General features: G+C 38.9%; 1 protein-coding gene across 5 annotated transcripts in view; it reads left to right on the forward strand.

Annotated features, from left to right (window-relative positions):
* ntng1a (netrin g1a) overlaps window positions 1–13,283 on the forward strand; it is a 108,635-nt gene that overhangs the window by 75,263 nt on the left and 20,089 nt on the right. For all 5 annotated transcript variants that reach the window (XM_079806066.1, XM_079806064.1, XM_079806067.1 and 2 more), the window contains exon 4: window positions 7,777–7,949. In XM_079806066.1, the coding sequence (XP_079662192.1) occupies window positions 7,777–7,949 (173 nt within the window). The remainder of the gene's footprint in view (window positions 1–7,776; window positions 7,950–13,283) is intronic.

Genomic DNA, 13,283 nt, shown 5'->3' on the forward strand with positions numbered 1-13,283 from the left:
CAGTTTTCCCATCTGCTTCAAAAGCGCAGCCATTGTTCCTCAAAAAGCCCAAGATACCACACCTGAATGGCTATAGATCTGAGTTCTGCATTTAGAGATTTGGGGACTCAAGTCCACTTCAGAACCATAGCCTTTTGCCTTCAGTGCTAACTGTCTAACCATTGCCCCCTCAGTTTCAATCTGTTCCCCCTCCACTCCTGAAACGCAATCGATTTTTAACCCTTTGACGCGTGCAGTCACACCAGTGTGATTAGAAAGTTCAGTGCGTGACGTGATAAACTTATAAACTCAAATGTGCTTTTGCTCTTCGGCTAGTGCTGAGACAAAGAAGGACGCTCAGTGCTGTTCATATATTACACTTATTCAGTGTTTTCGACCACATAATGTTTATTTTAAGTTTCAGACAAGTAGGCAATAGCAAAACAAAAAAAAAGTTTGTTAAATGCACAGTGATGTCTATGGAAGCAGCAATTATTTTCAATCCTTTCAATGATAATTTGACATTGTGTTTTATTCAAATCAGATATCAGCCTATACACATTGTGTACACAGTTACTATAAAGTTCTCTATTCCTCTAATTTAAGTGAAAAATCCAACTGATCCGATTCTCTGAAGTGCGGTGCAAACTAACATGGCGGCACCCATTGCGCGTTATATATCAACAAACGTGATCATTATAAAGGTGTTTAAATGACAAAACACATTCACTTCCACATATTTGACAATCGGAATATATAAGATAGTCCATATAGTTAACAAGTCTGTGAATAGAAAAAAGGAAAAACAAAAGAATATCAATATGTTTGTCTTATAGCGCTATTGTGGCTGTATAATTGTCTCGTGAGAAGCTTGACGTGTCGCCAAAATAATAACACCAGCCCACCTCCACACACACAGTTTGTGTGTACTGGCATCGGTCTAACATACCCCAGACCTCTCTCTCACGCTGGGTCTCTCTTTCGCACATAGTTTAATATATTTAGATGTAAAGACCAATTTAGTGCAAAATTATTACATTGCTCAATGTGCCAGTATTTATCCGTCCCCCGCTCCCCAGCTCTGTTCAAGACCAGCATGTTTTTTAGAGCCGGAGTTGAAATGATCCCTCCGGCCCGGAACTCCCTTTTTTGCTGTGGAAATGTGCGGAACGGTTCGAGAACAGACAAAAGCTGGGACCTTACAACGGAACCATGTCGGTGGAAAAGGGGTATGTTGTTCCAAACCAATTCTATATCTTCTGTGGAAAACAAAAGGTAATTAAAAAAGTTAAATGAATCCATACGACTTGTGCGCTATATTCCAAGTCTTCTGAAGCTGTGCGATACCCCAGTCACTCAGCAACACTCTTATTATTGATTTAAAGTTTATTTGCCTCCTCATATCTTAATAATTTGCACAATGGTTTTTATACACTGACATGAGCAAACAATAATTTTAGTGAGAGTTTTGACCTTGTTCTCTGTATTACAATAACACCTGCACATTTAATTGAACATTATTGCTTCACTTACTTCGCTCACTCACAGGCCATTTTGTCTTTGCTCAGCCTGTTTTGGTTGGATCAGCATGCTTAGCCGTGCATGTGTAAGCTTCATTTGGAGATAATTGCTAATAATTATCCACTGATAAGTCAGTGCGCTGCAAGGCGGCTAGAGAACGGGGGCTGTTTTGCTGTCGGTTTTCTGAACTGGTGCAAGAGCTGATAAGATATGAATTGATGAAGATGAGCTCCTTTTTTCAAGAGGTCAGTTTAAGGGGGACCATTTAAAGAGCGACTACGGTGTTGTTTGTGCTTTCATTGTCAATCAAGCTTCTATTATTTTGGAGGTCACAGACTCGTACGCTTCAGGCTAGTATTTCCAAAAAAGATAAATAAATAAATCACTATAAGCATGTGCTGCCTCCTGCCTTTCAAGAAAGACATTCAGCCTTAAAACTTTTTTGATAGACTCAAAGTCGACCGAACAAAAGCTCCTTCATATTCTTCTTTGTAGCGTGTTAGCCATCTGTACAATTTGACGCAAGCGAAAAATGGAAATTCTGTCATCATTTACTCACCCTCATGTTGTACTTCATTCACTAGAACACTTTATCAAAACATCTACAGAATAACGATTGTCATTCAGGTTTGGGACGACACGAGTGTGAGTAGATAATAACAGACGGGGCGACAGTGGCTCAGTGGTTTATGTAGGTTGTCTACTAAACAGAAGGTTGGTGGTTCAATCCCCAGTTGCACCTGACCATGCGCCTTGCATGGCTGACACCACCGTCAGTGTATGAATGAGTGGATGGCCATGAGTCTGTTGAAAGCGCTATATAAATGCAGTCCATTTACCAGATACATTTTTTTTTTAAAGCTACACTGTGTGATATTTTCCCCCATCTAGTGGTTAAAAGGTATATGACCATCCAGTGAATATTAGTTTCTCTTCCTCTCAATTCCGATTTCATTTTAACTCCTACGGTGGCCGATTTAGTCCAAGATTAATATGGCTTCCAGTTCGACCTCGTCCACATTCGACACGGTGCCATCGAGTGTTAAAACACGAAAGGCGAAGCTTGAATTCACGGGTATGTCCCTCTTTGGCTGATGTACTTTCAACATAGCGACCCGCATTCGAACCCATTACCGTATGTATTTTCAATGGCATATTATAAACTTACGAGAATACTTTATTACTTGAAAGAAGTAAATATACATTAATGAGCACATATATTTTTGAAAGAACTAAGTGTTTTTAGCTAAGAATAAACTAAAAAAGTTACACAGTGTAGCTTTAAATTGTGTGAGCTGTGCCTTAAAGGGGCTGTATGTATGTATGTTTTTGACTGTACTGAAGCATACAAATACCATAAAATGTTTGCAGATATTTAGGAAACATGCTGAGTTCACATACTCATTTTTCTGAAAAACAATGCAGCCAGTTATTTACTTTGAAATGTGCGTTCCATGTCGGAATGTCTGTTTTATGTTTTGGTCTGTGCGATAACGCACGTTGCCAATTTACCCAATAGTATTTTGGCACCACTGGTTGCCAGTTAGCGGAAAACACAGCGCATTGCTGCCATGGAAGCCAGCAAACAAACTGGGTCAGAGATCACAGATTCTACCCGACCTAAAAAACCTCTGCATCCATCCAAAGATCTAAAAAATCACATTGAAACGCAGATAAATCAACTCATCAACTTGCAGTGTGCAAGTCTCCTCGCCATCCATTGTTAATTGCGCTCGTTCCTGTTGTGTGTCCTCAAAATGGCAACCCGCGTGAGTGTCGAGTCTGAGGAGGAGGGGCGGGGCTACCAATATTTTGAATTTGGACTGCAGTATCCATTTCAACCACTAACTGCCATTCTTACATACAGCACCTTTAACACATATCGAGGTTTCGAGTTTGAATATACACAGATGTGGATGAAATTTAAGAGCTATGGTGGAGGGAAAGATTTCCAGTAAATAAAAAAATGTGTTTTTGTTCTTCACACAAAGCTATTTTTACGACTTCAGAAGACTTGTAGTATAGTGCACAAGTCATGTGGACTACATCTGTGGTGCTCTTTTGTGTCAATTTGCTTGACTGGATGGAAAAGAATCGGTTGGACAATCAGCAAAACGTCAAATTCCACAAAAGTCAGAAAGTCATACAGGTTTGGAACGACATGAAGGTGAGCACAATGACAGAATTAAAACTTTTGGTTCAACATGTCAGACTGTTGTAGAAACTCACACAAACAAAATGCACATGCAGTACTTTTTGTGAATATGGCAAAGCACTGGCTAAATTAAGACAGACAGTTTCTATGGTGGAACCCTGGAGAGCCGCTTTGGCATTAAAGTCTAATTAAATATATTTTTTTACTGCGCTTCTCCTTGAGGCAGCTATTGCACCTCATCTCCCCTGGTGACCAGACTGGAACGAGAATGTTTCGTCTCTGTTAGCGATGCTACCATGCCGACGGCAAAGAGACCCGGCAGGCCCTTGCTGTGTCCCCTTCATTACATCAGCAGCACAGCTCTACCTCGTATCAACACCGTGATTAAAATGTTACTGGTGATAAGAGGATATGAAGGTCAAACTGCAAGAAATGCGGCGTGGAATCTGAGACCTCCACCTGAACTGAACAAGGAGGCCTAATCAGAATGCCAGGCATACCTTTAACTCCTTGCAGCTCGATGGCTTTGTTTTGTCTTGCTAGTTAAGGCTAGCGAGCCATTCATTGCCCACTGGAAATATTGCATGCTCCTATAAAACAGCCCGTTTTTTACGGTTTTTACTCCTGTGTAGTTTTAATATGTCTCAGAAGTCTATTACTCACTGTTTATCTGCAGTTTAATGACCCACCATAATATCAGCGACTAATTTGCATCATATGTCATTATTTGGTGGGAGATTTTATGTGTGCTAGCTTGCTGACATTTCACAGAAGCAACAGATTCATGCTTGGTTGACAGGTGCCAGTTTTAAAGAGGCTGTCCTAGGATCTTGAGATTTGACATGCCCTTCTGTTAAATTAAATAAAAAAAACACTATAGATAATGAGATGCAAATCAGGGTGTCTGGAGAATAATGTCCCCTCATTTATTCTGCCCGTGCTTACCTGCAGGGACTGAACAGTCATTTGTCACTTCCAAACGTGATTCGGTGCATCACATTTATCAGCCCCTGCACGCACATCTCTTCGGACACAGCGGTTTTAATGGTTTTAATAATGCTCCTCTGTACCCACACTTGGCAGACCGTACACCTGTGTGAGAAAGAGAGACGGCAGACATCAAGAGCCTGGTTATGCCCATAATCCGTGAGGAGCCTCAGTCTGGAAAAAGTTAGATCAAAGACTAGTGACTGATCAGCTTTTGAAATTTTTTTTTTTTTTTTTTTTTTTACAGTGTTACTTTAATCTGTTGGAATCATGCTGAGCAACTTTAAAGGAAGTCAGGTTATTTTCCAACGTAATATCATTGGACAGGACATGTGACTTGCTACATATTACCACAAGGAATAGTTTCAGCTATAATAATTACATAAAATGTTTTCATTAATACATTTACATCAGCAGGCAAGTGGGCCAGAGCGGTTCAGAAAGTTTTTATTTTTGTAGTAGTTTTAATTTATTTTGCTCTCTGAATATTTCCAGCTATTACTGCCGACGTATATAACTTCTGAGTACTTCCACCTCTGGGTGGAGTTTGCTTCATATAACTCAAACTTTATGAATAGTCAAATCTGAAATAATCTATTTCCATTTTACTATTTTTGGAGTCACATAAGCACAAATCTAATCATGTTGGATGGAACACTGGTTTATAGTATTCAAATATTAAATTGTAGTTTAATCTTGTTATTCACACTTTATATTCGGTGTATTTAACAACTATGTACTTACATCAAAAAAATAAGTACAGTGTACTAATTGTGTTGATGTTGTATTGCAAAACACGGGTGGACTGGTTTAGTGGTATGGGTTGGTTTAAGGGTGGGTTAAAAGGGAAGGGTCAACAGTGTAATTATAGCTATAATAACAGAAATCAATTACAGATGTAATTACATGCTGGTAATTATAATAATATAAGTACAATGTAAAAATATGTGTGTACATTAGGGCTGCACGATTAATCGAACCGCAATCGCGGTTTGGCTTATGTGCGATTATGAAAGCTCAAAGGCTGCGATTTTAATGAAATAAATAAATGCCCAGCGTGTCAGTGAAGAGCGACTCTGTGATCAGTAAGCGCTGCTCCGTCTGAAAGCACTGAGTTTGAGTCGCTTATAACGTGCGCTTGAAAAAGCAACATGTGTCAAACATCTTCACAAACTAGTAATGTGACGCGTCCATAAACCTGTTGTCCAACAAAATACAACGTTTAATAACAGGTTTTAACTCACTTCATATTGTCAGTCGAACTGATGTGGCTTCTTATCACAGAATGTCAATCAGCACTGCACACTTTATTATTATGAAAATTTCCGAGAAGGCTTAAAGAACTCAAATACACCATATCTTGTTGCAGAAGTATTATCTTCATGTTTAATCAGTCAAATCGTTTCTATCTTTGTTTTATTCAGCCTACAGCGCGAGCTTCACATTAGGGATTTCCTGAAACCGATTACTTCTCTGAGGAAAATGAAGAGTTTCTGCTCGAGGGCGCCCTCTGGCCTACAGTATGAATGAAACTCTTGGGTAGAAAATAAGAAAAATAATACTTCTAAATCTCCAAATAAATGTATATGACAATCCATATGTTTTTCTTCAATGTACAGGAGATTTTATCCCCACAGTAGATGTATAAGAGGCTCATATTTCATATTAAAGACATAGACTTTGAAATAGAAATTGATATCACATATAAAAAGCACAGATTTTTTATAATAATAATTGTTTTTTACAATAAATCCTTAGACCTTTCTAATGATTTTTAGTCATAGGCTGTCTGCATATTAAAAGGTAACGCATCATTTTTTAGTTTTCTGAAAAAAATAAATATTATTATTATTATTATTATTATTATTATACTGTCAAATTGATTCTTAAATGCTCTATTTTAATTTTTTAATAATTAATGTCATTGTAATAGTAATATTTCTTATTTGTATTTAGCAATAATAATAATCATAATTATTATTAGTCATATTAATATATAAACACAAAATGTTATATACACACTTTTCATTTGTAAAAAAAATTAAATATTAATAATCACATTTTAAATCGCAATTTTAACCAGAGTAATCGCAATTAGATATTTTCCCCAAATCGTGCAGCCCTAGTGTACATAATAAGTGCATTGTATCAAATTATTAATTTAAATGTTAGAACATAGTAGTTATAGACACCTAATATAAAGTGGGACCATATTGTTTATTCATATAATCAAAAATTATGATTATGATACAGATAAAGATTAAAACAATTGTTGTTCAGTTTATGAGTTCAAAAAATATTTGTGCAAGTGATGGTCAATTTTATTTTCAGAATTGCAGGCGAATGGAAAAACACAGATGCACACATGTAAACAAGTTAAGCTACTCTATTCTAGCTGCAGAACAGTTTCACTTAACTGCATCACATTTCTTTACGTCAGTACTGCATGAGTGTCACAGAAATATCCATCTTTTGCCTTTCTGCATACAAAATCAATTTGCGTGCTTAGAGAGGAAACTGGGGAGAGCAAACCTCCCTGCAAAGTGTGTATGTGAGACAAATACTTGCATGGGGGTTGTCCTCAGTGGCCATAGTGAATGTATAACCAACATTTAAAACATGACTTCCTCTGAGGATTAAAAACATTCACATGAGCTTCAGCATTTATTGATATTATACATCATATATATAGTAAAACATCTGTAGATGTTAAGAACTGTGAATATGTTAAGTGTGCAACATATACTTAAAATACATGTACAACATTATTTAATGTTTTTTTAGATTATTTTCTTTCTCTCATTGAAAGTGTGACCTGTCTGTAATTATTTATTTTCCTGTGGGATAATTATAAATAACCTATCTATCGAGAGGGAAAAAAACAGAAAAATAATGATGTGGATTTTGCAGAATCCTTGACACTGTGTGCATGGTTTTGAAGTCACTCTCTGGAAGCTTCAGAATACCTCCACATGCAGATACACGTTTACTTGAAATGCAAATGATTTTCAAGGTCACTCTGGTCTCTAAGTGCTGGTTCCATTTTTTCCCCGCCTCTCGGGTGTAATTGAACTCCACAATTGAAAATCCACAAGGGCATATGTTTTATTTCCTTTTTTTTTTCACTGTGACAGGTGCAAGTGCAACCTTCATGCCAACAGCTGCATCTTTGACAAAGAGAAACTGACTTGCGAGTGTGAGCACAACACCACGGGCCCTGACTGTGGCCGCTGTAAGAGGAATTATCAGGCCAGAGCTTGGAGCGCTGGATCCTATCTACCCATCCCCAAGGGCACAGCAAATATCTGTGAGTATACACACACACACACACACACACACACATTGCCATTCCACTTACTGGAAAGAACAATATGGGCTCTATGTTTTTGGATAACAAGGCTCACATGTCCTTTTACTCTGACCATAAACCATCTTTCTTACTGCTGTCCTACCTTTCACAATGCGCTCATGGTGTCTCCCCAGAAGCCATTACCCTACTTCCAATTTAAAACCAGGTCCTCACAGGAACTCTGACACATCACAGCCACTTATCAACTTTAAGAAGGGCTATCAGACATATTTCATATTTGATTTACTTCTGCTGAGTTCCAAACTAAATGCTCAATATTGTTTACTACAGATGCAGTGAGCAAGTCCAAAATTGGTGGTAACATGGTATTGTTATCCATAGTAATGTGATAGTACTGAAAGTGGTTTGCAAAGTCTCAGACCAAAAAAAATACTTCTATTTTGCATTTTTCTAATTTAACACAATAGTTTTTTTTTATATATATATATAAATTATATTATCAGACTCAGAGTAACCATTTCAGTGAGAAGTTAATATGGATTTCTATCTACTATGTCCTTCTTTAGCGTTAATGGCAGAAGCACTTGAGCTTCATGAACTCCACAGATTTGTGTAATAGCATCTTAAAAATTTCTACTATTTTTGATTTGCATCACTTTTTGCTGTATTACATTATTCAAAATCATAAACTTTGTGTTTCCATCTGATTTCCAGTTTTAAATGAAACTTTTAACGCACTGTATGTATGATTACCATATGCCATATGAATATATTCTATTTACATTAAGAGAATACCTTGGTATTACCATCATGGAAGTGCCTAAGCAACCATGCTATTGATTATAGGGATAGTTCACCTAAAAAAATAATAATAATAATAAAAAAGCTGTCATCATTTACTCACCATCATGTCATTCCAAACCTGTAATTACTTTCTTCTGCAAGACACAAAAGTTGGTTTTGTCTATTGAAATAAAAAAAAAAATGAGTAAAATCACTTTTGGGTGCACTATCCCTTTAAGGATTGTTTACCCTTCAGAAAGATGCAGAACACTTGTAGGACCTTTCTTTCACAGAACACTGCGCATGTCAAATGTTAGAACTATAACAGAAGGACAGTTAGCCTTTAGAAAACCAGTGCTGTCTGTAAGCCTGGGGACTACACCACCACTGCAGTTTATTTCAAATGGCAGGAGACAGAGCCTTAAATCCAACACACAGAATCTTTTCCCAGAAATAAACTGGCACTCACCATATGCTTATGGGACAAAAGCAGCAGCACATATCACAGATATGACCTTAGAATGCACAGAAACTGTGTGCATGCCAAAACTTTCTCTTCAGCAGGTTAGAAGGTGTGTGTGTCAGTGTGTGTGTGTGTGTGCATGTTTTTCTATCCCAGTGGAGACTTCAACCAGAATGCACACAGACTCATGGGGACCTAAATTGGGGTCCCCATGAGAACCAGTTTATAAATCATTCAGGATCATTTTTTTGGAAAAAAATAGAATGGAATATATGGTCTGTGTCCAGTATAAAAACCCTTACGTCTATGGAGAGTCCCCACAAAGATTGTTAACCAGACGTGTGTGTGTGTGTGTGTGTGTGTGTGTGTGTGTGTGTGTGTGTGTGTGTGTGTGTGTGTGTGTGTGTGTGTGTGTGTGTGTGTGTGTGTGTGTGTGTGTGTGTGTGTGTGTGTGTGTGTGTGTGTGTGTGTGTGTGTGTGTGTGTGTGTGTGTTAGTGCGCATGCATGTGTATGAGTGGAGCGATGTGTGCCTCCTGGCAGCTGTTGTACCTCATGACTCTCTAGGAGCCGGTGGAGTGTTTTGAAGGACTGAGATTGACAGGACTTTATTAAAAAAAGCCAGCACAAACTCGTCTGAACCCACTATAAAACACAGCCTCACCTTAAACCCCTTATTATGGCCCTGTGTGAGGAGAGTGAGAAATCCATAACATAATAAAGCTGTAAAAGACAGGCTCTTAGATCATTCCTTTTGAATTCAAAATAATTAGATTAAACAATAATAATATTTCAGACAGAAAAAAGGCCGTTTGTCATTTTAAAGTCAATTGCAGCTGATTTTACAACGGTGCTCGACACCATGCGGTCGGGCAATGGAGACAAACAGAGTTACCAATTAAAACTAGCAGCTTTTTTCTACGAGTTGCATTATAGTGCTTTTTTTTTTACTCAGATTATTTGCATATGCAACAGAGTGAGAAAAGGCAATAATCCAAACCACTGCGAACAGTGTGTTGCTCTCTCGCTTCATAGAATATGTCTTCTTTTTATTGAAGCAAAAATATTTAGTTAAATAATTGCTACTGTTCATCGCAATGCTTTCAACAGTGATTTTTTTTTAATTGGCACTTTTAAAAAATTGCATTTTTCTTTTATATATTAAATACATTGTTTTTAAATAGATACAGGTATCTTGACTGCAGTTTTACAAAATTGTTTGTTATTTGTAGTTTGGTCATTTATAGTATATAGTGTTAGCTCTCCTTTTTTGTGTCGGTGGAGGGCAGGGTAGTTCCTCTTAGTCCGAGTGGGTCAGACAATTTAAGAAAAGAGCTTGAGATTGAGGAAAGAGTGTTGGATATCAGTCTTCGCCAAAGCGTGCTCAGACTTCTGGGAAGCGGCTAGGTTCTCGCTTCACATCGGAACGGCGAGTCGGAGAGCGATCAGTTCGAGAATTAGCCATGACAGAACATTTCTGCTCTCGAAGAGAGGGGAAGTGATGAGGGCGCCCCCATTTTCTCCCTCCTGGAAAAGGCGGCAACGCGACTCACACACAATGTTCTGGTCCGTGCTGATCTGAATCTAAAATGCCTTCTTAAACCTGACTAATGTTTGTGTGTTTTATGGGTTGTCAGATTGATGTAGGGTTTCATGACGCGAGTCAAAATAAGGTCTGATCTGCACTGTGCCTGCTGTTTCTCAAGCGAAGCAATGGCATTTGGTATGGTTCACACACATTAGATTAGCAAGCCCCTGTTAGCGTTTAAAAATGGGAGGATTAGCAAGCAATGCTAATTGTTTTCCACGTCTCTGCTGAGTAATACTCTGTGGTTTAAGACAGCACTTCTGTACAGAGAACTGACTAATTCCTCTTGTCCTGGCAGGATTAAACTGTGCAAATGAAACTTCAAATCAAACCGGTCTGGCCTTGTAAATTACTCTCGATCAAAGCACTTAAAGAAAGAGATGTGTCCCGACACAGTTTCAGTAACGCTTTTTATCGCTCCTCATTGACCTCAGCTCCAGTCCGCGAGGATAAAAGCTGAACATGATATACGCTTTTATGCGACTTATTGATTTTACAGCTTTTTAACATTTAATTATTTGGATACAAAATTCCACTCAGCATACAACAGGAGCCATGGAAATCATGCTTGAGCGAGATCCACCGAGGGAGGAGATTCATAATACCTCATTTACTTCTGTTCAGCCCAGCTAGCGAAGACAGCCCAACACATCTGGAGATGACAGTCGCAATGAGAGTAAATTATTATCAGCGGTGCCGTAGTGTACGACTGATGGCTGGTTTTGTTTTTTAATTAGTGTACATAAGTAAAGGGCTGCCAGATGTCAGCGTGTTCGTCTGCCGTTGTTCGGCGTCCTTGAATCAAATGGTTCGTTCCTGGGCTGAAACTATAACAGCTGTACCCTTCCTCCCCCACCTGCCAGCCTCTGCAAACTTTCTTATAGGAAGAACATACAGTCAAGGAGGAAGTGAGGAAGACGCGTTCAGTCCTGTAGAAGATGTTTGAGCTTCTTGTTTCGTAACATGAACGATCTTGAAGTGTAATTAAGCGTGTCCTCGATCCTCATTCCACTGTCGTACGGATGCTCTAATTAGTGTTATCTCAAGGGCCAGGTGGCCATCTTGTCTTCTCCCAGAAGAGGAGAGTTATTTTGTACCATTTGTGTTATCTAATTATTCATTTTAACATCTCCACCCTGGCTGCATATCCTCCACAACCACCACGGTTACCATTTCCATCTTGACTCTTGTAGTGTCAACTCCGAAAGCATATTACACTCCCTCTCTCTTTCTATCTTTTTCTTTTTCTCTTTCTTTGTTTTGTGTTATGTTCTCCTTATTCCCCCATGAGACCTGGTTTGTTTACTCTGCCTTTTCCACATCTTTCTCTTTGCTGCCGCAACGGTAATCTCTCTTTCAAATATTTGTTTCTTCCATCACAGGATTTTCCGCCGTGTGTCGCATTCCCAGAATCTTAACTGTGACTGTGACTCATCGGAGGCACTTTTTCATACTTGCCATCTCCCATTCAAATCTGTTCACTCTGCCCTGTAAGACATTCAGATGGAGGCGCCGTTACTGTAGCAGAGGTTGGCCGACAAGTTCCACCGGTGTGGATTGTCACATTTCCTTCCGTTTTGAGCCACAACGGTTGCTTGTGCATGTCACGGCTCACATCCGTGTAGAAAACGGATGATGGATGGCCAGGAGATGCAAGTGGCCAGGGAAAGTAATTACAAACTTTGCCTAGGGTAGAAATTGTGTAGATAAGCTTTGCCGGAATGTCCAGGTGAATGGAAAAAGCAAACAGATGAGACTCTGTGAAGGTCAGGATTTTGTTCTACTAGAACAACAATAATGAGGCCACCAGCAATTCAACTAGCTCAGTTTCCAGCATGAAACATGAAATAAAGCATCATAGAGGGTTTTGTCCTTTCGCTGGCGACGGAAGTGGACAGTTAAGGAACAGATTGGCTTTCAAATGAGAAAAAAGGCAAGTCAAAATTTTCATGCTGTCCAGCGGGAATCCCTCAAGCTGGATGACTTGGCAGGCGAGTGAGTGTGTTATGTAGGGCAGGACAGATCTGGTATCTTGCCCAGGTTGGGTTAATTACGTCCCGTCAACCTCTGGGAGGAAGCCTGAAAAATTAACTGTCAGTGTAACATGTGTTTAGGTGTGTGTGGGTGGATTTTCCCCCCAGAGACTGTCTATTCTTTATCATTCTGTGCAGGTTCATTCAACATTGTAGGTGTATTTTGACAGCATAATTGCTTGATTGTGAGAAAAGGGTCTTATTAATATATGGAAAGGTGGATTTGCACAAAATCAAGTAAGTATTTGTTTAAAATATGAATAGAAGGAATGTCGAATAAGTCCCACACACTGCTATATATATGTATATGTGTGTGTGTGTGTGTGTGTGTGTGTGTGTGTGTGTGTGTGTGTGTGTGTGTGTGTGTGTGTGTGTGTGTGTGTGTGTGTGTGTGTGTGTGTGTGTGTGTGTGTGTGTGTGTGTGTGTGTGTGTGTGTGTGTGTGTGTGTGTGTGTGTGTGTGTGTG

The sequence above is a fragment of the Gobio gobio genome (assembly GCF_949357685.1).
Source record: "Gobio gobio genome assembly, chromosome: 23".
NCBI classification, from domain to species: Eukaryota; Metazoa; Chordata; class Actinopteri; order Cypriniformes; family Gobionidae; genus Gobio; species Gobio gobio.